General features: G+C 39.8%; 1 protein-coding gene across 1 annotated transcript; it reads right to left on the bottom strand.

Annotated features, from left to right (window-relative positions):
* Positions 1 to 2,480: 2,480 nt before the first annotated feature.
* Positions 2,481 to 16,561, bottom strand: LOC139449431 (uncharacterized). The gene is made up of 10 exons (XM_071230821.1): positions 16,426 to 16,561; positions 14,270 to 14,402; positions 13,059 to 13,188; positions 12,384 to 12,584; positions 11,434 to 11,667; positions 10,379 to 10,534; positions 9,072 to 9,164; positions 8,071 to 8,230; positions 7,517 to 7,639; positions 2,481 to 6,646 (listed from the first exon to the last, which is right to left on the bottom strand). The coding sequence occupies exons 1-10, from the start codon at positions 16,454 to 16,456 to the stop codon at positions 6,276 to 6,278; spliced, it is 1,632 nt and encodes a 543-aa protein (XP_071086922.1). The 5' UTR covers positions 16,457 to 16,561; the 3' UTR covers positions 2,481 to 6,275.
* Positions 16,562 to 25,154: the final 8,593 nt, after the last annotated feature.

Below are 25,154 nucleotides of genomic sequence, written 5' to 3' on the forward strand. Positions count from 1 at the left end.
AATACTCCCAGCATTTAGATCCCTACATGAACCTCAAACTTACAAGTACAAGAGAATTTACCACATTCCTTGAATCAGATAATAGATGTGAATATGGCAGCATCGTGTTAAGAGATCAAACTTATTTCCCTGCCCGACACTCGACATTAAGAGCATAAAACAAGGACTGGTAAGTTTAGAGTCTGTATGTGGTATTGGGGTTGGGTTTACATGTTGAAGTGAGCCATGCTATCACAATGGGCTAGCAAGGGGCCAGTCCGAACTTGTACAAGCGCACACATACACGCCAGGGTTGTGGCTACCTATAGGCACAATAGGATGTGCCTACACTTACATTTTCTACATAAATAAATATGAAATATCTTTATATTTTCTTATAGCTGGGCACCAGTGTACTAGTGAGAACAATCGGTCTTATATGTGCACAGATAAATTCCTATGAGCATTGAGAGACTCATGGAAGGGTTAGCTGGTTAAAATAAGAGATGTCTTGACTTGTTTTGAGATGAAGAGAGACAGTGAGTTTCATATCATGAAATGATCTTCATCTGGGTCTCTGTTAAAGACAAGAGGAGTTTTTCCCAAGCTGGAAACTTGACCCTTTCCCCATCATATCTTCCATCTAGCCAAATAATTAGGCACCAAACTTATATACAGTATAATAATCCATGGAAGTTATTCCTAATTTTATAATTTCTGTTTCTGAACATCTGAATTAACACAAATGAAACAGATGCAATCTCATTAAAATCAGACCTTAGTTCTCGCTACCGCTAAACAAAGATCTGAAGACATCCCATTAGTGGTCACGTCAGAACGACCTTTCATCCGACCAATGACAGCGTCGCTTACCAGATCACGAAAGTGACAGTCGGAATGTGATTTCTAATCATACAACCTAGAAAACTTTAATACGGGGTATTCCGAACGATAGTTACAGGATTGAAAACAGATGCAGAAAACAACTATTATGGTGATGCAGTGATTAAACATTATAAAGTGATTAGGGTTTGTCAGCACCATCCCTGTGCTTGAGTTTTACCTAAGCTGCAAATGTCTAAGCCTTGCATCACCCAGTTATCTAAGGTGCCCTGTTCACTGTGCAGAGGACCTGAGAAGATTCCAGGGTAGAATAGGTCTTCAGCAACCCATACTTGCCGTAAAAGGCGACTATACTTGTCATAAAAGGCGACTAACGGGATCGGGTGGTCAGGCTGCTGACTTGGTTGATGCATGTCATCGATTCCAATTACGTGGATCGATACTCATGATGTCAATCACTGGATTGTCTGGTCCAGACTTGATTATTTTTTACAGACCGCCGTCATATAGCTGGAATATTGCTGAGTGTGGCGTTAAACAACAAACAAACAAACCTAAGCTGCAAATGTCAGCCTTGCCTCACCCAGTTATCTAAGGTGCCCTATTCACTGTGCAGAGTTGCAACACTTAGAACATGCAAGACATCTGATCATGGGTTCCAATCCCAGTTAGCCCTTATAAAGTGTCCAGGTTTGTGAGCACCATCCCTGTGTTTGTGGGTTTAACCAAAGCTGCAAACGTTCTCGACTTTCAGGTTTTCCCCCCACATTAATCCAAAAACTCTCTCAAACAAATATTACACTGAAAAATATTTCTCTGTAACATGTGAACTTGCAGTGAAAACTGTAAGGTGGGTGTACAGGATTTAACAAGCCGAACGTTTGATAAATATCTCTGCATTGCAATCTTGTAAGCCACCAATGTTGAGAACAGCAGAAAACACATGGAGTGAGTGAGTTGGGTTTAACGCCGCTTTTAACAATATTCCAGTTATATCCCGGCATGTCAGCTTAATGTGGGAGGAAAGCCCGAAGTGATGCAGGTCTGGGACGTTTACCACTTCGGTGAAACCCAACTGCACAGCGAATCGCGGCACCTTGGACGACTTGGCCACCCGTGCCCCCGAAAACACATGGATGGTTAGAGATATCATTTGAGAAGATAAAGACCAAAATGTCAGCATGTAGCTGCTGTTAAACGATCCGAGAAATCTAGGGCCCTAACTTAACCACAGATACGCCCATAAATATATGAAACTCATGTTCAGATCTGTGAAGCAGGGTCATGCTTGGCTGTTGGACCCCCTCACAGCTCTTGGCTAGATTCCCCTCAGTTGTGGTATTCATACCCAATCATACAATCCATCTGATGACAATGACCTGATTACATTCATCACGACTCGTGAAGATCCAGGGTGGAATAGGTCTTCAGCAACCCATGCTTGCAGTAAAGAGGCGACTAACGGGATCGGGCGGTCAGTCGTCCTGACTCGGTCGGTGCATGTCATCGTATCCCAATTGCATGGATCAAAGTTCATGAAGTCAATCACTGGATTGTCTTGTCCAGACTATTATTTACAGACTGCGGTCATATACCTGAAATATTGCTGAACGTGGTGTTAACAATAAACGAACCAACAAACAAAACATTCATCACATTTTATTATCAACATCTATATATATACAAAACTCAACAAATTTCAAAGATGATACACATAAGATGGGTAAATGAAAGCCATATTAATGTTAATGATATGACAGCATAAGTAACACAGTTTCACTGATCTCTTACATAAGCACTATTTGGTAAGAATAAAAAGTATGTAAAAATGTCTAGAAGCATATGCCAATGCACAATGTTTGAAACACCACAGATGTGTATGTGAAAGGCAGAGTGCTTAACTACCGCACCGTATATGTGAAGAATGTCTACGCAGTGGAAACAACAAAGCGTGGAGAAGCGTGTCGCAACATCTATTGTGTCCACACCGCTTCACGCCGCTATGGAATGTTTGCTACTTCAAAGGACAAAACCTACTCGAAACATACGAAATTGTGTATATAGTTAAATTTATAATATTGGTAGTGTTTAATTTGTAACTTAGATTGTTAGTGGCTGTATCTTCAAAGGGGGTTGAAGTAGTGTAAAATCATTGTCCCCCCTGAGAGGATATGTAAGACCACATCATTCAAAGTACCTTTATGCCTACCACAGTTTTAAAACGTATATTTGTCATTTGGCTAAATTCTGTATCATCGCCAGCAGCTGAAGAGATGGTGTCAGTCCTGCTGGAGAAGTCCCCCAGTCCCATGTATGGTGACCTGACTTTGGTTTCTGGCGATCTCCAGCTCGTTTTTATCATGTTTTGTAATGTATGGTGATATCGAGACACTTGGTCAAATGCTGCTTGTCTACAGCTCATTTCTGGCATTTCAAGTAAAACATCTAGATTTGGGGAGAAAACAACTAAGCCACTGGTCTCTTTTTATAGGGTAAGGCACTGGTCATTTATTTTGGTGGGGAGCCCGTTGGAATGGTCTCAGGACTGAAGTGAGTGAGTGAGTATGGTTGTACGCCACTTTTAGCAATATTCCAGCAATATCACAAATGGGCTTCACACATTGTCTCAGGACTGAAGTACTTGTTGCTGACCACTCATTTATGTAACTTTTTTCACGCCCCCCACCTCCCCATAATAAATGACCAGTCCCTAAATAATGTTGAAGTTAGTTAAAAAAAAGATATTTGAATAAATAAAACAGTACCATTTCTTTTATCTTTGTACATTGTTATATACTCATGGTCAAAAGTAAAACAACCACTGAACTTGCTTACAATTCGTTGCTTAACTTTTGACTATCAGTATGTATTATTAATGTCTGTATTGACCTTGTAAATTTACATGTGTAAGTAAAAATACTCAAGGAGTAAATTCAATTATCACAAATGTAAGATAACTTGAAAATACACTAAAGTGAGAAAATTATTCATGTGGGCCTCACATAACTACATCAGCAAAAGGTGACAGTGCATGTTTACGGGGTAGAATAACTCAAAAGCCTTGCGCCTCTCCGGTCTTAAACCTCTCACATCAGCACCTATTCAGTGCTTCAGACCACTAGATGACCTAGTTCAGTAACCACAGTAACCATTACTGAGCAATATGGGTTTAACAAAAGGTAGGAAACCCCTGTTATCACTGTGACAGAAAAGGGGTTTCTTATCCATAAAAATGAAAATTATTCAGATGGATCTCCAGCTCTACCTACACATGTATACCAACTGCCGACAGGCATACATCATCTAACAAGGTCGAGTCACTAAACACTTGTTTTCAACATAAATGAGTACAATCTCATTAAAATCAGATCTTAGTTTTTACAACTGCTGAACAAAGATCTGAGGACATCCCATTACGGGTCACGTCAGACCAACCTTGCGCTAACCTTGACCAACCAATGGAATGACCAATCAGAAGGCAGCTTTCTCGTGCTTTACAGCACAAATTTCAAATTGGTCACCACGCTTTGAGACATATTTTGACAAATTCTCACAAAAACACACTCTGGAATGGCTAATAGATGGGGTCTAGATTGTAAGGATTCAGTCATTAAACCTGTAACTATCGTTCGGATATACCCCATAATAAAGTTTTCGAGACTGCATGATTAGAAATCACATTCCGACCGTCACTTCATAATCTGGTAAGCGATGCACTGATTGGTCGGATGAAAGGTCGTTCTGACGTGACCCCTACTGGAATGTCTTTAGATCTTTGTTTAGCGGTAGCGAGAACTAAGATCTATTTTTAATGAGATTGAAATGAGTATGAATTGTGAAAATCCACAGTGGGGTAGTATTAACAATAAGAACTGGCCTGGTGTATTCAAGCAAGGCGAAATACTGTAACCATGGTAACGGTCAACTCTAAATAATGCCGGTTTAGTTATAGTTACCATGAACAAACTATCTAAGATCAAGTCTACATTTACAGTCGTGGAGTCGTGAATGAGTACAACCTAAAACTATAAGCATCCACCAAATGAAACAGATTCTTTCATATCAGTGTTAATATCAAAAGTTTTGGAAGACAGTTCCTTAAGAGAAATTCACTTATCATGACAAGTACATTAATTATAAAAATATTTGACAACAATTCTATTTTAACATGATTTTCCCCCCAACACAAGAAACATGTTATTACACATAGCATTATGCTTAATATGCACATTTTTCTTTAGGAAGCACTGAGACAGTTAACAGCAAAACAAAATCAGGACAATTTTTGTGCGTTGTTCCATAATGCCGGAAGTTTGACATTATTAAACTCTCGTTTTCATAAATGCATACAAAAGTCTTAACTGTGTAGTTCTCCTCCATGCAAACCACAATTCAATTGTTTGATCTTAAAAGAAGCTGAAGTTTCTTAGATGAAAAATTGAACTGTTTCATCAAATGATTGACATGAACACAATTGATCTGGTTAAGCAGATAAGGCTAAAAAATAAATATTCTCCTGCAATCATCATAACAAAACATTTACCACAAATGAATCATATCTGGTGAAAACTGACACCCGGTAGATTCCCTTTTCACTTTTTCCAAGGTCCATTGTGAACTTAGATATTTATTTTTTAGCCTTAGATGTGATGTTATATTGACAAAAAATGAAACGAGTACAGTATATTCTTGTGTATAATGCACACTTCTTTCCCCCCAAAATACATGTGTGGACAGGGAGGTCTGTTTTGCACACTGACAAAATTCAAGCCAAGACGTCAACTGCAGCAAAATGAGGCAGTTTGCACTTTACTTTGAACAGCGGATACCATTTTATCCTGAGAACTGTAGCCAAGAATGAGGGGTATGTATTACACACAAGAAAATAAGGTATTCTAATAGTTTCTAATATGTATCTAGTTTCACCCGTCACACAGATTCAGGAAAACCTTACATATATCTTTCTTTGACTATTTATACATAAAATCTCACTTGAACAATACAGACTACTCACAGACAGAAATATAAGATGCAGTTTGGGACATAATTCAACAATGCTTCAAGCCCCTAACATGATGCAAATTTCGAACAAACTTCATTTCCTTGAAAACAATCTGAATATTTCAATTTGGTCAGGGGAAAAATTAACACCGTCTTGAATCAAACAGCCCACTTGCCATTCAAATGTACTTCTTATGACAAAATAATACCCTTCTCAAATTTATTCAACCTTTCGAAGCTTCCCACGTCATGTGTGTTCATTACAGTGAACAATGATACTGTATGTTGTGAAATATCATTAATCCAGACGGCACCATTCTCAGTGAAATCGTCCAGATTTACAAAACATGATACAGAGTAATGTCCTCTGTATATATTCAGATGTTCCTAACAGTAACTGGTCTGGAAAGAAGGGTTTCCGGGCCAACAAGGTTTCAGAGTTATCACTGTCCTCAAGCACATTCCCATGTCCTCAGATCAGGCATTGTGGCGTTCCGGTGCAGTCCAACACCGGAGGAGTTGGGCGTGAGAGCCGGCGGACTGCCATATCCGCTGTCGGCATCATCGCTCTTGTCTACCTCCTCAGGCCGGAGGTAGAACAACACCTGCTCAGACTTTGATCTTCCTTCAGGGGAGGTAACTATTATATGCTGGGGAGGAAACACCGGTTCTGACGCAGGTCTCACTGCGCCTATACAAAGCTCACCGATATTCTGCCGTACATACTCTGTAACTGATGGAGACGACTTGGACGGATTTAGAAGAATCTTTGGTGGCCTCAAGGAGTTATTCCCGCCTGATGCTTCCAAGTCATCATTTTCAGCTGGGAACAAATTTGAAACAGTAATTACAGGAACAAAAAAAATCTTTTTGTGGCTGACATTCTGACAAGACTACATAGTAGGCCTTACTTACATCAGTAGATTCTTTTCTTCTTTTTGTTCTTTTAACAATAAAACCTCTGCCATATTTATCATCAAACAACTGACCATGGCCAGACTCTTAAAAATGAAAACTTATTTTATTTCTGAAAAGAAATATTACACAATAAAATTTAAGTTAAGCTGATATTTTTTGTACCTGGAACACAAGTCCTAATGCTAACTGTAAATAAATGCTAAATAATGATTATGACACAATGCAGCCTACACCCATTGACAAGTAATGACAACATATTTCTTTACACTTTTACCACAATTTGGTGCAGATACTGAAGCCTGTATGACGCATCTGATAACCCTTATTGTCATTACCTAGGGATTTAGCAAGGCGTGTCCATGCTGTAAACTAAGTACAAGCAGGCAAAAAGGGAAATAAATTGGGGTCAATATTTGAGATATCTTTAAAAGTCCTTATTTTCTTAAATTCAGAGGTATTTCCACTACAAATTATCTTCTCATTATTGTCCTGTTATCAGTTAACATAAGCCCCTGTTGCAAAGCTAAAACATTACGGTACTTATTATCATGGTAAACTCAACAGGCTGATATTGGACATTTTTAATTCAAATTTGGTGATTTTTTAAACATTTGCCATATACCCAGTTCCAAATAGTGGCCTCTGTGAAAGCTCAGATAAACCCCTCCATTAATTCACCCAACTCCTATGTGCAAAAATCAGTTCGATTTGAAGCGCTCTTAAAATCTCTAACATCATCAAGCAAACCAGGCCAATTAAAGAATCCCAAGCTCACCTTTCCACTCCCATACAGCAGCCTGGGCCTGCCACTCCTGTAGTTTGAACTTGGCGCTCTCATTGCCCTGGGCAGCTGCCTTCTTGTACAGATGCAGGGCAGAAATACCATCCTTGGGAATCCCTGCAAACAATGATTAGTTGTAGGGAACTATTGTAAACCTTAGCTCATTGTATCCGACATTTCATAGTTCATATCTATTTGAACATTCATAGCTGACTTTGTACTAGTGCACTGTGGTATAAAAATCAATATTGTTAATGTACAGATTTAGAAATCAGAATTTAAAAATTTCATCATACATGTAACTGAAATGGACACTTTCCATGAAAAATTGGTACACTTAAAAATTCTTGATGTAATGGGAAGTAACTCCAAGATTATAATATAATGATTAGTGCAAATAAGTCTCTACTTCTTCCTAAATTCAAATATTACTTCCACAAAACAAGTTCTGCTCACAACAGTTCCCCCAATACACACCACTACATAAAAGGCCGAGAAAGTCAATATATACGAAGTGAGCAAGTACTTCGGTGGTACACGGTACCCACCTCCAAGACCGTGTTCGTGGAACACCGCCAGGTTGTACATGGCTCCATCATGGCCGCTCTGCGCCGACATTGAGTACAGATGGGCTGCCTTGCACTCGTTCACCTCCACTCCCCATCCCTGCTCGTAACAGATGGCCAGGAAGTATTGGGCTTCAGGGTCCTGGCAACACAGAGAGAATGGTTAGTCTGTCTCACAGTCCAATAACCAATTTTCCCTTCCGCCCATCCCTTACTGTAATCCTGTAATGCTACATCTCAAAATGAAGCAAGTCTAGATTTTCCACAGGTCTCCCATTTCACTGGGGCTCCTTCTCAATTTAAATGAAGATGTTTGTTTCTATCAAAATTATATGTTTTCAGAGACTAAGCCTTAGTCAAATAGAATGGGGTCCAAAAACATTCACTCCAACAGATTCAGTGTTATCTTTTAGGGAAGGAAAAATTAGCATAGCCACTGCCTAAATTTCACTAAATGTGCAAAGAATTTAAAATTTTCAGATTTATGTTTTCAAAATCAAAGTAGGTCAGTCTAGGAATGGGCATGGTTACCCTTTGACTCATAAATGTAACCCATCAATGCCAAAGAAAAATCTGCCTCAATTACAGCAATAAAAACTAACAGTTTAGTCAACTGGTCCTCATAATGATAACATATCGCAAAACCGTAAAAATGGCACATTTCTACTGGTCATTATGATACCTTAACTATTTGGCAGTTTGGCAAGGACTACAGGACAAGTGCCGATTTCTATCGCTGAATTATTGCCAAAACAGACTCCAAAAGGAAAATGGTGATGAAAACGTTATGAATGGATAACAGAGAATCAGTGATGACACCAGGTGTTCGTGAAAAGGGTAAACATGTTGTTTTTTTCTTTATTCCATGTAACGTACAACACTTCTATAAGATCACTGTATCTTTATTTCAACCGGAAACCCATGTCGTTTTGTCCTAAATCACCAGCACCTCCCCAACACTCTCACATCTTGCCAGCACTCACGTGTTGTTCTGCGGCCTGAGTGAAGAATTTCACTGCTTTCTTCATGTCCTGCTGCTCCTCCTCTGTGTAGTACACACCCATGTAGGTCTGGGCCTGGGGACAAGCCAAACAAATAATAGCAATTCCACACAAATCCAAAACAGCTGCAGCTATTTGAAGTAATAACAGCAGCCATATTGCAGAGCTGCAGATAACTTTTTGAGGTTTTACTCAAGGGTTTCTATTTTAATGGGGTTATTTCATTTTTCATTGATTGAGTAACCAATATTTTTTTACTTATCTATTGGGATTTCCCTAAAATTAGTGAGCATTGTAAGATCTAAAAAAAATGAAATTATGTTTTGGATGTACATAACTGTTCTAAATATATAGGCTTGACTCAGGAAGTAAATTAGCTTGTAATTGTGTTTGGGAAATTAGCTCCTTTGTACGCATTCTGAAAAAGTTTCATTGGGTATATACGCGAGCTGTTTTCATACATTTGAGTTTTTCATTTAAACGTTTCTGTACGCTAGTTAATTGAAAGTAATTGGGTTTTGAATATTTTGGGGGGGTATTTTACGCAAATACGCTGCTTATCTGTAGCTCTGTACTGAAAATCAGATGAGAACATCTTGAACAAATTAGGGTCACCACTAGTGGGAGCAAGCATGTGAAGTTTCAGGTTCAACAGTGCAGACATGTCAAGAATGAATATGTTAAAGATGGACGGTGAACAAGCAGGCCCTTCAGCATGTTCAGTTAAGTGATCTAAAAATCATTTAAGTAAGAATACAGTCTCTACAGCCATCTGAATTTGTTTGGGGGAATTCAGAAAATTTGACATTCAAACATCCCCGTGTGATGAGCAAGATGCCAAGCATTGGGGACAATGACACAATGAGTGATCCAGAGAACCCAATCCCCATTGTAGTCGTCTGTAACGTCATGCCTGGGATTACTGACCTACTCAGATGAGGTTTCCCACAGGGAATATTTGTATAAGGTGACACACAATCAGTCACATAGGTCACATTGTTTGTTTGTTTAACGCCAAGCTCAGCAATATTCCAGCTAATGACGGCGGTCTGTAAATAATCGAGTCTGGACCAGACAATCCAGTGATTAACATCATGAGCATCGATCCACGCAATTGAGATACGATGAGGTGCCTCAAACCAAGTCAGAGAGCCTGACCATCTGATATCGCTACTCGCCTCTTACGACAAGCGTAGTCGCCTTTTCAACCCCGGATCTTCATGGTTATGATAGGTCACATTGACCATGCTCAATCAGAATTCCTCCATAAATGAGTGCCACTCTCTTACCTCTGTCAGTCCTGACTGAGCCGCCTGTTCCAACAGCAACATGGCTGTGGGCGTGTCCTTCTTCATCCCCCCCTCCCCCTTCAAGTGCAGCAGCGCCAGGTTATACAAGGCCTTGGCATGTCCGTCCTCCCCAGCCATCCTGTAGTACTCTGCAGCCTGGCAACACAATCCAGCTACATTCACTATCAGGAACAGTATATATCACCCAAAACGGGTTTCCACAGGAAATATCACAACACATTGCAGACCAAGCAGAGAGATAATTGAGAACCGGTAATGAAAAATTGCTCAAGGGGGGTAACTCTTTACATCACTAGCATGCCTGACTACTATTTGTGTTGTTTGTTTGTTTGTTTGTTTGTTTGTTTGTTTGATGCTGAACACAGCAATATTCCATCTGTCTGACTGTGGCCTGTATATAATCAGGTCTAGACCAGACAATCCAATGATTGGTATCATGTGCCTCTCTCCATAACATCAGGGTATGATGTCATCGTACACGCAAGTAAGTCTTCAAGTTTGACCACCTAATCCATATTGTTGCCTCGTATGACAAGCGTTGGGTGTTTAGGACCTATTCTAAACCAGAATCCACATGGGGACCAGCAATTAAGAATTTCAAGTAGCCCATAAGAGGATAATTTACAGCAAAGTAGACATGTTGTGCTGCTGACAGTCCTTACTCAAGTCAGTTGAGATGGGGTCATTGTCGTAAAGGGTCCTATCACGATATTGATTTCTTTGTTTGTTGTTTAACACCGCACTCAGCAATATTACAGCTGTATATAATCAAGTTTGGACCAGACAATCCAGTGATTGACATCATCATAAGCATAGATCTATGCAATTGAGATACGATGACATGAATCAAGTCTGATGACATGCATCAGTCCCATAAGTCGCCTGTTACAACAAACATGTCAAGATAGTCTATAGGTGACATGTGCAGGAAGGAAATTACATCTTGACATATTAAGTACACGTGTTACTCATCTTCCAGACTGGAAGACCATCTGTAACATGTTTTTTGTGAACACTGCGGCTGCTTTTGTTACCTTTTTCAGATCAACCTCAACACCTTTGCCCATTTCGAAGCAGAGTCCGAGATTGAACTGAGCGCTGGCGTGACCGAGGCGGCTTGATTCCTCCATGTGTTTGACAGCCTCCGACATATCCCCCTCCTGGGCAAACCTCAGTCCCAGTACACTCTTCCCCAGGGCGGTATACTTCTTACAGATGTCCTCAAAGTCCTTGAGTACATCACTCAGTGCCCCGTCCTCCTTCCCAGGCTGGAACAAACAGGTACACAGCTGATCAGTTTACTTGCCTTGTTAGAGAAGTTGAGGTAAAACTATGGTATCTAAACATCAAGAGTTCAGATCACAGAAACCAGATATGTGTATATATAATACACTGATATGTGGACAATATTATACAAATAATACGATAATATAAGAATCAACAACGATATTACATTAGGGTGTTGCTATCAGTGTTTTGATTCGGTTACAAATTTACTGGTTCACTGGACCGGCAATACTTGAAAGTACCCGTACATCCAATATTTTGCAGGTCCTATCAATTAACTATCATGTGACCCATAGCAACCAATGGTCAATCTTGGCTAAATATAGATGAAAAACTCCCAGCCTCGAGCAATAACAAACACAGAAAGACATCATTCGGTTTTAGACAGCATTTATTCCTAAATCTAGATAGTGATATGGTCAACATTTCTATTTTAAGATAATGATGTCATATTTACTGTTGGTCAGTGCACTGGAAGGGTTAGATTTTACAGGTATATGGTCTATTTCACTGGTAAAACTCTTGTATGGGAAATACTTTGGAATGTAATGCAAAAGCAGTACCTATGCTTCAATGATATAAAACAAGGACACTTATATATTTAAAAAGTGACAAGTCGTCATTTGCTCTTAATAATAGAAAGATAAACTATGCTGATGTTCTGTTGTCTATAATATTCTATATTGTCTTCCCTCACCTGGTCAGTGGTGTCTAGCTGCCTTGCTCTGGTCTGCTTCACTGACTGTGCAGTTGTGGTCTTCCCAGGGAGGGCAAACGCCACCTGGAACAGCAGACTTGGCCTCCGCGGTGGGAGGCCTTTGCTGGACGGGGGGCTGCGAATACACCCATCACTCCATCGGGGACGGGATAACTGGATCCCCAGGACAACAGCTGCACCCTGCAAAAGACAATATTTTCATTTCAGTAATTTTTTGTAAACACAAAGTAAATCGTTTCAGTTAATTCTCAAAAATCTGCACAATAATATATTTTAATTTAGCAGAATAAATGTCATCTGTGTCCATCAAGTGTTTTCAAGACAAAAACAGTGATTTTATGGAACTTTAACAGGTCAGGAATGAGCAACTGATGGACCCAAACCAGACCAAGAGTTTACGGACCAAAATCAATTAAGATGCTTAAAAAATCCTGTCAGATGCATTTTATTTTTTTCAGACATTTTTACCAAAATTTTCACAATCAAAATCTGTAAAAAATATCAGACCTCAATGCCATTCAAAAACATTCACAATACTTAACTCAGAAGACTACACCTAATGCAAGTTTTTGATGAAAACATTAATTGGTACACGATTCTTGTTTTTCTATACAGGGCAAATGTCCCTGAATATGTAATAATTGTAGCACATACCCATGTGACAGCCTCAAGTGCAGTGTGTCGCCCACAGAAAGGAAACCAATCCCGATGGATATTGTTCCACCAGTCATTATCGCGATCTGTGCCCTGACCTTCACCTTTGTCACCTTTACTCTCAGGTGGGCTGAAATTTGAAACATTAACTTAATAAAATAAATCAATTGCTGATATTTTTATTGAAATCTAACATATTTTAACTATTAAAGAATATTAACCAGGGATTTTGAAACTTAAGTGTCTATGGCAAGTAAATTGAGGGAAAATCATTTGTTTAAAATTGGGATTTAAAAAAAATAATATTTTTCTAAACTCAGAGGTATTTTAACATTGCATTCACTGCGATAATGTAAAAATAATCATTAATGCCTCTTCCACGTTATTGCCCATGTTGTCTTTGTCCTCGTCTTGGTCATAAAAATTAGCTTAAGGAGATGGTTAAAAAGTCCTGGTTCAGCATTGGTTGGACAATCCAGTGATTGTAAATGTATAATCAATCATGAATGGAAACAGAAACTTCAAACATCACAGCATGTAATACATGTACGAGCAAAACTCTGATTTCTCTTCATACGATACCTTATTTTACAGCCCCTAATAAATACACTAGGATTCAGCATGTAAACAAACAGAGATATCATGATGGATTCCTTGGTTTCAAACTAAAATCAATCATAGATCAGGGGTTTATCTAGATCAGCCCCAAGTGAGATGCAATGTCAGTAAAAATTCCCAAAGTGAAATTATAATTTCCCAGTTCATCTCAATATAGTTATAACTAATTATGGCTTAGTTTTGTTTGATTGGTTTAACGCCACACTCAGAAATATTTCAGCTATATGACGGCAGTCTGTAAATAATCGAGTCTGGACCAGATAATTCAGTGATTGACATCATGAGCGTCTATCTACGCAGTTGGGATACCAATGACATGCATAAACCAAGTCAGCGTGCCTGACTACCCGATCCCGTAAGTCGCCTCTTACAACAAGCAAAGTTGCCTTTTACGACAAGCATGGGTTGCTTATTTTTATGTCATTGCAATGTTAAAACACCTCAGAATTTAGGAAAATGAGAACTTTACAAAAAATCCCAAGTTCGAACAAAATAATTATCTTTTTGCCAATTAGCCAGACAAGGGTACTTTGTTTAGAATCCTGGATAAATTCCTGAAGATGAAACTGATTATGTGGGAAATTCCCACTCACCTGCTGACACAGCGACGACTGCGCTCAAACCAGGAGCAGCTGTCTACACGATCTAGTTCATGTTCCACATGCTGTTCCTCCTCCTTACAGATTCCGGTTGCTGCTCGTGGACCATGGACATGCTGACGGATAGCTGAAATATGGAATTAGAAAAAACTTTTTAATCGCAAATATATGGTTTCATAATTGTATCACTAATATTTAAGCATTATTTCAATGTACAAATTTTCAATGTACAAATTTTTAATGAATCTAACATGCTGAATATGCAAATATACCTGTCATGGACCATCAAGCGTAGATGAAGCTTATTGCAACACTCCCCAAAACATGAGTTGTCACTGAACAGGATCGTATGAGTTGTAATGTCGTTACTATTATTAGAACCAACAATAAACTTTCTTCCTTCCTGCTCTGAAACACTGCTCTTATAATGCATGTGGAGGATAAGTGAGTGCATTTACTTACTCAAGACAGAGGACAAACCCCTTATTTTGGAGCCACAAACAAACTCAATGACTGAGTAAACATATGAGGAGTACTGCATTTCTATCCTTAAAGATTCAAAGTTTGTTTGTTTGTTGTTTAACACAGCACTCAGCAATATTCCAGCTATATGACGGCAGTCTGTAAATAATCGAGCCTGGACCAGACAATCCTTTGATTGACATCATGAACATCGATCCACGCAATTGGTATACAATGACATGCATCAACCATGTCAGCGAGTCTGACCATCAGTCACCTCTTACGCCTTTTACGGCAAGCATGGGTTGCAGAAGATCTGTTCTACCCCGGATCTTTACGGGTCGTCAAGACCAGATCATGTTCAGACAAATCAGTCATCAAAACCCTTATGTGAAAACAAAAATATAAGAGTCCTAGATTGAAATATGACTCCATGATCCCTTTAATTTTATGTGTCTTTTAATTTAACTCAATAATATAAATTTGACTGAACATGCTGAATATAGTAAAATACAAAGAAATAATGTCACTTTTAAATCTTAAACATGTCTAAAGGGTAGTATGTTGAGTCATGTTTGATCTAAGTAATTCCAAACCATTTGTCGAACAAACTATCCATCAATGATTACCCAGATGACTGAAGTGATGTCTCAGTCTCCCATACACACATTAATCACAGTGCCTAGGCCTAGACCAAACATTGGCACCAGATCCTTGAGCAGTCTCTGCCTTTACTTAGTTGAAATCAGTGTTTGAAACAAGCGCCTACTGTAGGCCCGCTGCAGGTAGATCTTGTGTATAGGTATAGTAGATTCAAATTTGTGTGAGTCCTCATAGCCAGCAGTAAATGTTTGTGAAGACATATTTGTCACAATAAGGTACAGTTTTTTTTAATGAGGGCCTGAAACTTCTGAAGTCTGTGGGTTCTGATGGCAACCGGCAATCTTTGTTATTTCAAACACTGGTCGAAATGACAGAATTCATGAAAATCATCGTCAGATCAAAGGTTTTCAGATATCATACTTTATCGAATAGCCATGTTTATTGTGATTACTCGTGCTGTAATGAGGTGTAGAGCCACACAGACATTGTAAACACTCAGATGATGGCTTATTTTTAAGATAAACTTTTTCTAAGTGAGTGAGATGTTTGACAGTTGTTCAAGTGATTAACAAGAAAACTACAACTGTTAAGCTTCCTAAAACCCATAATGTGTAAACTATAAACTGTCAAACTTATGTACACAAATTTTGCTCATACAAAATATCTTGTCATTAAGTAAGAATATTTACAGATATGAAGAGAGGAAAATCTCTTCTTTGCATTAGCGATAAAGATAATGGGAATTCCCTAAGTGATGTCGTGTTGCTATTTATAGATCTGCGCCGTCATGTTGCGTCATTTTATGTCCGACTTTCCTTCAACTGGGACATGACCTTCACGCTAGAATCAGTGTCATTACTCGAATCAGAAAGTTTCCCTCCCAAAAACAACCTTCGGTGGTCACAGGTACCACCCCAAAGTCCAAGGAAATAAACACTATGACACGAACGGCTATTTCGTCTTCACACAAAGATCGTACAGATCAAAACAAATATCACTTTTGATCAAGGGGAATCCTTGTTTTGCCGAATGAAAACATTCATATTACGTGAACTACATGTTACATCTGAAAGTGTCACTCTTACCTCTGGGAATGCCGTTAAATATCCTCCACATTCTGTATATATGAAACCCTGGGGATGCAAAATAATAGCGCCTTTGCCAGTTTTAACCTGGCCCTGTGGACAAGCAAGGCAGGTTGGCTGCCATATTTCTTGCCATACCATGTGACCGCCTCGGGTACTATCGGTCGTTTCCGTGAGAGCACTGGGTGGCATCGGGCTGAATAAAATAAAGATCATCTGTAGACACTTTTTTTGTACATGTACTGAAATGATTGGGGAATTGAAGGGGATTAGTATGCAGACAGGTATAGATGCCGTGATGAAGTTATCCGTATTATACGACTTAAATGCACACTGGGCAAAAGTGAATATGCTAACAGATCCTGGAATACACATATCGCATGGTTTACCTTATACATCAATGGCTGCTCTTTATTCTGATTAATTAAACTTGACTGTTTTTAAAGGTATGTCCTTATTGATTTTCGAATCATAGCTGGATATAATGTTATCTTAACTTCAAAATATCTTTTTGTTTCATGATTATTCTTTAAATGTAAGAGGCGACTAACGGGATTGGGTGGTCAGGCTCGCTGACTTGGTTGAAGCAGAGACCATATAATATGGTCTCTGGACGAAGCATGTCATCGATCCCAATTGCGTGGATCGATGCTCATGATAGCAATCACTGGATTGTCTGGTCCAGATTCAACTATTTACACACCGCCATCATATAGCTGAAATATTGCTGAGTGCTGCGTTAAACAAAAAAACAACCAACCAACCAACCAAGTTAAAATAAATTACCTCCTTGGCAAAATATAGTGGACAGTGCAGTAATACACGGTATTCGTCTGCAATGTGATTAGGACAGTTACAACATTTCTTTTGGGCATGCTTGAATAACGACCAGTACAATGTTCTGATTACTCATTATTTGCAATTTGAGTTTACTTTGATACCTTCGCAGAATCAATTTCTGGGAAAATATGCTCCCTCATATTAAAGCTCGTGAAATTTGAAACCGGCTAGTAACTTGTAAGGCTAGCTATCCAACATAGCCAGCAATATTTTGAGACTATTTTAAACTTTGTATGGTGGCTGATTATGGCCATCTCCAAAATCGCCCTGATAATGACCCATTACCTTTTCCTATATCATTTTAAAACGTTTTCTGTTTTTCTTTGTTGTTAGACGCAGCAACCAACAAAATAGTCCTGCTATATATGACGGCGGTCTGTAAAAAATATCGAGTCTGGACCAGACAATCCAGTGATTGACATCGTGAGCATCGCTCCACGCAATTGGGATACGATGACATGCATCAACAAAGTCAGCCAAAATAGTTAAGTGCATAGTTTTCTTTTTTCATATATATATATATATATATATATATATATATATATATATATGACGAATTTTTAAGACCATTTCTTTCAATAAAATCAACCTGAAATCTTTAATTAAAAGACGTACTTACGGATTTTATATTTTACCTTACAACGTAGCTAGATAATACTTATAGAGGCTAATTTCGGATCAGTAGTCGCGGTTAACCAGCTGAAAGCAAATTATTGCTAATGCATCTCCGCGATGTTGTTTATCTGGCGTGAGGCTGTGTGTCAGTATGTAGCGTAACGGTACTCGTTGTGTCCGATCCGATATTAACCTGTTGTGAGTGTGAGCGGTTTCTCTCGCAACCTCAGGTGGGACATTTCCGAGATTAATCTTCACGCTGTCATGAAGATCCTCGAAATCCGGAAATTACAAGCGATCCGATATTATTACATTTCAACGACGACTGAGCTGAAGATCCGATCTTTGCACGGCACAGCCCGACACGATCCGAAAGTTCTTCCTCGATATGCTAAATAAAATGTTATGTATATTTATTTTATTATATATATATAATATATAATAAATACAGGTATATATTTCCTGCAACTATCATTTAATTGGGTTGTTTTTTTATCTGAAATTATTTCATTTATTTACGTCTATATATTCGTATATATCACACGAACGTGATATATTTAATTTTCCCAACCCTCTAATTAGTTAGTTGTAAGTTGTTGACAATATGTGGGTGGCTTCAATATATATATATATATATTTAACGCAACTGTAGGTACAAAGGGTGTGTGTTTTTTTGTTAGCGGGCAAAACAGCAAAACAGCCATGTTTTCGAGAATTTCGGAAACGGGAGTGGAGATCATTACAAACTAAAACTTAGGACATGTTACAAACATTCATTTGTAAGAAAAAGTGTAAATCATCATGGGAGGAGACTGACAACACATATATACCCTTTCATTATTATTTCGCATACAATCAAATTTAATGTATTATATTTTTATATTCTTGGGTATGTTTTACACAATGTATTATTAGGATTATTATGTCGTTCTATGCCGTGAATAGCTGGAAAATTGCTGATGCGACGTAAAACAATATTCATTCATTCATTCATTCGTTCTATGTATGGCCATGCGGACCCACCCGTTAAGATCCGAGTTAGAGAAAGCAACCCGACTTGGTTAATGCATGTCATTGTATATCCATCCCAATTGCGTAGATGGATGCTCATGATGCCAATCACTGGGTTGTCTGGTCCAGACTCGATTATTTACAGACCGCCGTCTTATAGCTTGAATATTGCTGAGTGCGGCGTTTAAACAACACACTATGGGCATGTGGACTTAAAACTATGAATAAATCAATTTACGACACACATGCAATAACGTAGACGTATGTACACACACATATATATATATATATATATATGTAAATACACACAACACACTACATCCCGCCTCCCATCATCCACTACCCAGTTGTACGAAGCCAGCTTGTTGTGTCGGTTGGGTACGACGTGTGTTTGTTGAACGCAACTGTTTCGGATCCACGCATTACGCCAGGCAGGCAGGCAACCTGTTCAGTGGTACTGGGGAAAGGGTCTCCCGAGTCCTTCCTCATACCAAGGGCTGCACCCTACATACAAATATATATACATTCTGTTCACGTTACGCGAATGGCAGGTAACTGACGACTGCTCTGAAAGATTAATCTCTGGAATTCACGCACTACACCTATCTACTGCGGATATTCTCATGGATCCGACATTACCAACTGGTCTTCAGAGTCATGCCTAGGATCCGAACATACGGTAGTGTATACGCACAACCTCGCTAAGAAGACCGTCCGTCATCAAGACTTGCATGTTATCATGACTGACTGAAGTTGATGCTGTCGTTTAGGCTGCTGTTGAAACAGGAAATATTTTTTAAAAGTCAACACATGTTACAATTGAGCTATAAAATATATTTTTGATAAGTGGATTTTCTATTTTTATATATGGGAAAAAAAATTTCACGGGAAATTATTAGTTTGGGTGCGAAAGAGCCGCCTGTCCGACAGCCCGTGGCTAGCAAAATTTCGGTCAGGCTTAAGATTCTGAAATGTCCCAAGCCCAACTTAGCTACTGACATTTTAACGGTGATTTCTTTTTTACACATTTATTAGTTGATCAAAATTATTAATGTCCTCCCATTTCCGTAGATCAATCAATACGACTATTAAAAAAAAACCCATTAAGTCTCAGATTGGTATTCTTTAACGAATCGAGGCTGCGAGATAAGAATTATAGAGATAGAAAATAACCCGTATCTACTGTGTGAATGGTGAGTGAATGCTGTCTGTTGTTTTATAAAAATCATTTGAGTTTACTTTGATACCTTCGCAGAATCAATTTCTGGGAATATATGCTGTTTCATATTAGAGCTCGTGAAATTTGAAACAGGCTTGTAACTTGTAAGGCTAGCCATCCAACATAGCCAGCAATATTTTGGCTGATTAGGGCCATCGCCATATCGCCCTGATTATATATATATACTGAACAACAACAGTTCCTGTGACATTGTATAAGATTTAATGCAAAGTTATGTTTTTTACCAAATCTGAAACAATTTCGGTTTGCAACAGATAAAAAGACTCCTGTAAGTGTTCAAATGGTTTAATTTGCCATACTGACTTCAGAAAATGCGTGATTTCATATAAAAAAACACAAAAACATGAACATGCCAAAATGTCAATTTACAAATCAATAGCCTGTGTGTCCAACTCTGGTTGCGATGCAAGCAACACATCTTCGTCTCATGGAATGGACAAGGCGCCGCACAAAGTCCTGGTATCTGTACATATCTGCTGGAGCATGTTTCGAAGTTCCTGGAGTGTCTGTGGAACACATAGTTGACATCGAAGGCGCCAATCCATCTCATCCCACATGTGCTCGATTGGTGAGAGATCAGGGGAGCGAGCCGGCCAGGGGATGACATTCACGTTGTTTTGTTGAAGAGAATCCTGAACAAGTCGAGCAATATGAGGCCGGGAGTTGTCATGTTGATAATGACTGTGTAATGCCTGGGTCATGACGACGCAAAAAACGGTAGAACAACAAGGCCGATGATCTCATAGCGGTAGCGCTGTCCATAGAGATTTCCCTCTACCACTATCAAACGGGTCCTCTGTCTTGCTGTAATCCCAAGCCCTTACCTTAACGCTGCCGCCCCCGAACCGAACCTTCTTCCATGACACAATGATTGACGTAACGTTCACCTCGACGTCGGTGCACTCGAATCCGTCCATCGCTGTGGCTGAGGTGAAAACGAGACTCGTCAGTGAATAGAACTTGTACCCACTGCATGGCCGTCCAGCGTAGACGCCATCTGCACCACTGTAGACGTGCTAGGCGGTGGTTTCCTGTCAAAATGGGACGTCTGGCGGGTCCTCTGGCGACAATTCCTGCACATCTGAGCGACGACGTACGGTTTATGAAGATATTCGTCGAAGGCCAGGGATGCTTCTTGCAGTCGCTTCAAGCATACCAAATTTCGTAATGTTGGATAATTGCGTAATTTTGTTGTTTTTCTGAGTGGTTGTTGTCAGCACAATGCTAAACAATGCATATGGAATCCCGTTAACGCACATGTTTTATACCCATTCTTGGGTAGTGAAATGCATGGGGCTTGCATAAAAGTCAACTTTTGCATGGAATGCATGCTTTTCTGTAGCAGTTGGGTTTTTGTGACTTGATTCAATACATGTACTACAATATTGAAAACCAAACTTTAGTTGTTTGAAAAATACACTGGGTGTATATATATCCAGGCGATACGCAAACACGACACATTGCGATATCGCGACACCTTATAGCGATACAGCCAAAAACGAAATGGCGATAACACGCAACGAGCATTGTGCATTATTTATGCTTCAAGAGATGTTCATTTTAATAATAATGAAGAAACTTGAGCTGGTTATGTTGTATAATGAACTTCACATCTATGCGATATCTTTACTCATTAACTTACAGCCTTTACACGTAAATAAATGGTCGCACAACGTTCTCACAAGTGTTTTTATTTGTTTGTCTTCGTAAAAGCTTGAAAAAACTAATGCTTCAGACTTTGAGAAAAAAAGAAATTAGAACAAAATATTCAGGCTCATATTTTTAATTTCAAAATATCTGGTTTTGCAGCTGTAGCTGGAAACAATATCTAGTCTCCATACGAAAGCACTGACTATTGTCTGTGACAGGGCACTGCCTGATCTGAGGTATTGTTTGTGGTCTGTCATGTAGCACTGCCCGATCTGAGGTATAGCTTGTGGTCTGTCATGTAGCACTGCCCGATCTGAGGTATTGTTTGTGGTCTATCATATAGCATTGCCCAATCTGAGGTATTGCTTGTGGTCTCTCATGTAGCACTGCCCGTCCTGAGGTATTGCTTGTGGTCTCTCATGTAGCACTGCCCGATCTGAGGTATTGCTTGTGGTCTCTCATGTAGCACTGCCCGATAAGATTGTAATGTTTGTGGTCTATCATGTAGCACTGCCCGATCTGAGGTATTGCTTGTGGTCTATCATGTAGCACTGCCCAATCTGAGGTATTGCCTGTGGTCTGTCATGTAGCACTGCCTGATTTGAGGTATAATTTGTGGTCTATCATGTAGCACTGCCCGATCTGAGGTATTGCTTGTGGTCTCTCATGTAGCACTGCCCGTCCTGAGGTATTGCTTGTGGTCTCTCATGTAGCACTGCCCGATCTGAGGTATTGCTTGTGGTCTCTCATGTAGCACTGCCCGATAAGATTGTAATGTTTGTGGTCTATCATGTAGCACTGCCCGATCTGAGGTATTGCTTGTGGTCTATCATGTAGCACTGCCCAATCTGAGGTATTGCCTGTGGTCTGTCATGTAGCACTGCCTGATTTGAGGTATAATTTGTGGTCTATCATGTAGCACTGCCCAATCTGAGGTATTGCCTGTGGTCTGTCATGTAGCACTGCCTGATTTGAGGTATAATTTGTGGTCTATCATGTAGCACTGCCCAATCTGAGGTATAGTTTGTGGTCTATCATGTAGCATTGCCCAATCTGAGGTATTGCTTGTGGTCTCTCATGTAGCACTCACTGATCAGAGGTATAGCTTGTGGTCTATCATGTAGCACTGCCTGATCTGATTGTACTGCTTGTGGTCTATCATGTAGCACTGCCTGATCTGATTGTACTGCTTGTGGTCTATCATGTAGCATTGCCCAATCTGAGGTATTGCTTGTGGTCTATCATATAGCAATGACTCATCTGAGCTACAGCTTGTGGTCTGTCATGTAGCACTGCCTGATCAGATTGTTTTGTTTGTGGTCTATCATGTAGCACTGTCTGATCTGAGGTACAGCTTGTGGTCTGTCATGTAGCACTGACTGATCAGATTGTACTGCTTGTGGTCTATCATGTAGCACTGCCTGATCTGAGGTATTGCTTGTGGTCTGTCATGTAGCACTGACTGATCTGAGGTATAGCTTGTGGTCTATCATGTAGCACTGCCTGATCAGATTGTACTGCTTGTGGTCTATCATGTAGCACTGCCTGATCTGAGGTATTGCTTGTGGTCTGTCATGTAGCACTGACTGATCTGAGGTATTGCTTGTGGTCTGTCATGTAGCACTGCCCGGTCTGAGGTATTGTTTGTGGTCTGTCATGTAGCACTGCCCAATCTGAGGTATTGCTTGTGGTCTATCATGTAGCACTGCCCGAACAGAGGTATTGCTTGTGGTCTATCATGTAGCACTGCCTGATCAGATTGTACTGCTTGTGGTCTATCATGTAGCACTGCCTGATCTGAGGTATTGCTTGTGGTCTATCATGTAGCACTGCCTGATCTGAGGTATTGCTTGTGGTCTGTCATGTAGCACTTCCCGGTCTGAGGTATTGTTTGTGGTCTGTCATGTAGCACTGCCTGATCTGAGGTATAGCTTGTGGTCTCTCATGTAGCACTGCCCGATCAGATTGTATTGTTTGTGGTCTGTCATGTAGCACTGACTGATCTGAGGTACAGCTTGTGGTCTGTCATGTAGCACTGCCCGATCTGAGGTATTGCTTGTGGTCTATCATGTAGCACTGCCTGATCTGAGGTATTGTTTGTGGTCTGTCATGTAGCACTGCCTGATCTGAGGTATTGCTTGTGGTCTGTCATGTAGCACTGCCCAATCTGAGGTATTGCTTGTGGTCTATCATGTAGCACTGCCTGATCTGAGGTATTGTTTGTGGTCTGTCATGTAGCACTGCCTGATCAGATTGTATTGTTTGTGGTCTGTCATGTAGCACTGACTGATCTGAGGTACAGCTTGTGGTCTGTCATGTAGCACTGCCCGATCTGAGGTATTGCTTGTGGTCTATCATGTAGCACTGCCCGATCTGAGGTATTGCTTGTGGTCTATCATGTAGCACTGCCCGATCTGAGGTATTGCTTGTGGTCTATCATGTAGCACTGACTGATCTGAGGTATTGTTTTTGGTCTATCATGTAGCACTGCCTGATCTGAGGTATTGTTTGTGGTCTATCATGTAGCACTGCCTGATCTTAGGTATTGCTTGTGGTCTGTCATGTAGCACTACCTGGTCTGAGGTATTGGACTAGGCCTCCAGTATGTTTAGAACAGACTGGCCATTTCATTCTGTGTGCCCATGCACACTGTCCATCCAGTGATTTGTTGCAACTGAGCAGAGTGAGTCATTGCATTATTCTCTTCTCGCAAACAACGAAGGGAAAGTGCAGTGGTAAAGTTGACTCTTCTCCCCGAACGGTTCTATTCCCCACACGGTTACAGCGTGAGCCCATTCTAGTGACCCCAAAAAGTGATATTGCTGGAACTACTACACGATTCGTCACATACACTTATAGACTGTCGCAAAGACTGAGAGTAGCTAGTCAACGCATGTCTCGGTGAGAGATTAAGTGCTATTTAAAGCACTGTGCCCATATTTATAGTTTATCATACAAATGTTTTTACCACTGTGTTTAATATAATAATGCAGGGCATTGTTTCAACAAATGTTGACTGGTTGTAACAATACAATGATCAATAAAGCATTATGTGAAACCGTTTACATAAGACATGAAAGAAATGTCATCGATTTATTGCCACCAGCAATATTCCAGCTGTACCACGGCAGCCTGTCGAGAAAAAAAACAGTGGTTATTATGTGCAAATAATAAATCAGTTTTAACTGACAGTGAAATGTTGCCAGTTTTTAAGTGACTCTCAAATGAGATCCTTGAGATTGTATTTGGAGTGAGTGAGTATGGTTTTACGCCACTTTTAGCAATATTCCAGCAATCACGGCGGAAAACACCAGAAATGGCCTTCACACATTGTACCCATGTCGGGAATCGAACCCGGGGCTTCGGCGTGAGG

This window comes from Haliotis cracherodii, unplaced genomic scaffold, assembly GCF_022045235.1.
Source record: "Haliotis cracherodii isolate W230 unplaced genomic scaffold, xgHalCrac1.p SCAF_8, whole genome shotgun sequence".
NCBI lineage: Eukaryota > Metazoa > Mollusca > Gastropoda > Lepetellida > Haliotidae > Haliotis > Haliotis cracherodii.

Bases quoted from the DNA above. Each gene is read 5' to 3' on its own strand.
- LOC139449431 (XM_071230821.1), bottom strand. From the start codon at position 16,456: ATGTGGAGGATATTTAACGGCATTCCCAGAG. The intron at 14,403-16,425 runs GTAAGAGTGACA...TCCATATTTCAG, and splicing joins ATTTAACGGCATTCCCAGAG to CTATCCGTCAGCATGTCCAT. The intron at 8,231-9,071 runs GTGAGTGCTGGC...CTGTGTTGCCAG, and splicing joins CTCAGGCCGCAGAACAACAC to GACCCTGAAGCCCAATACTT.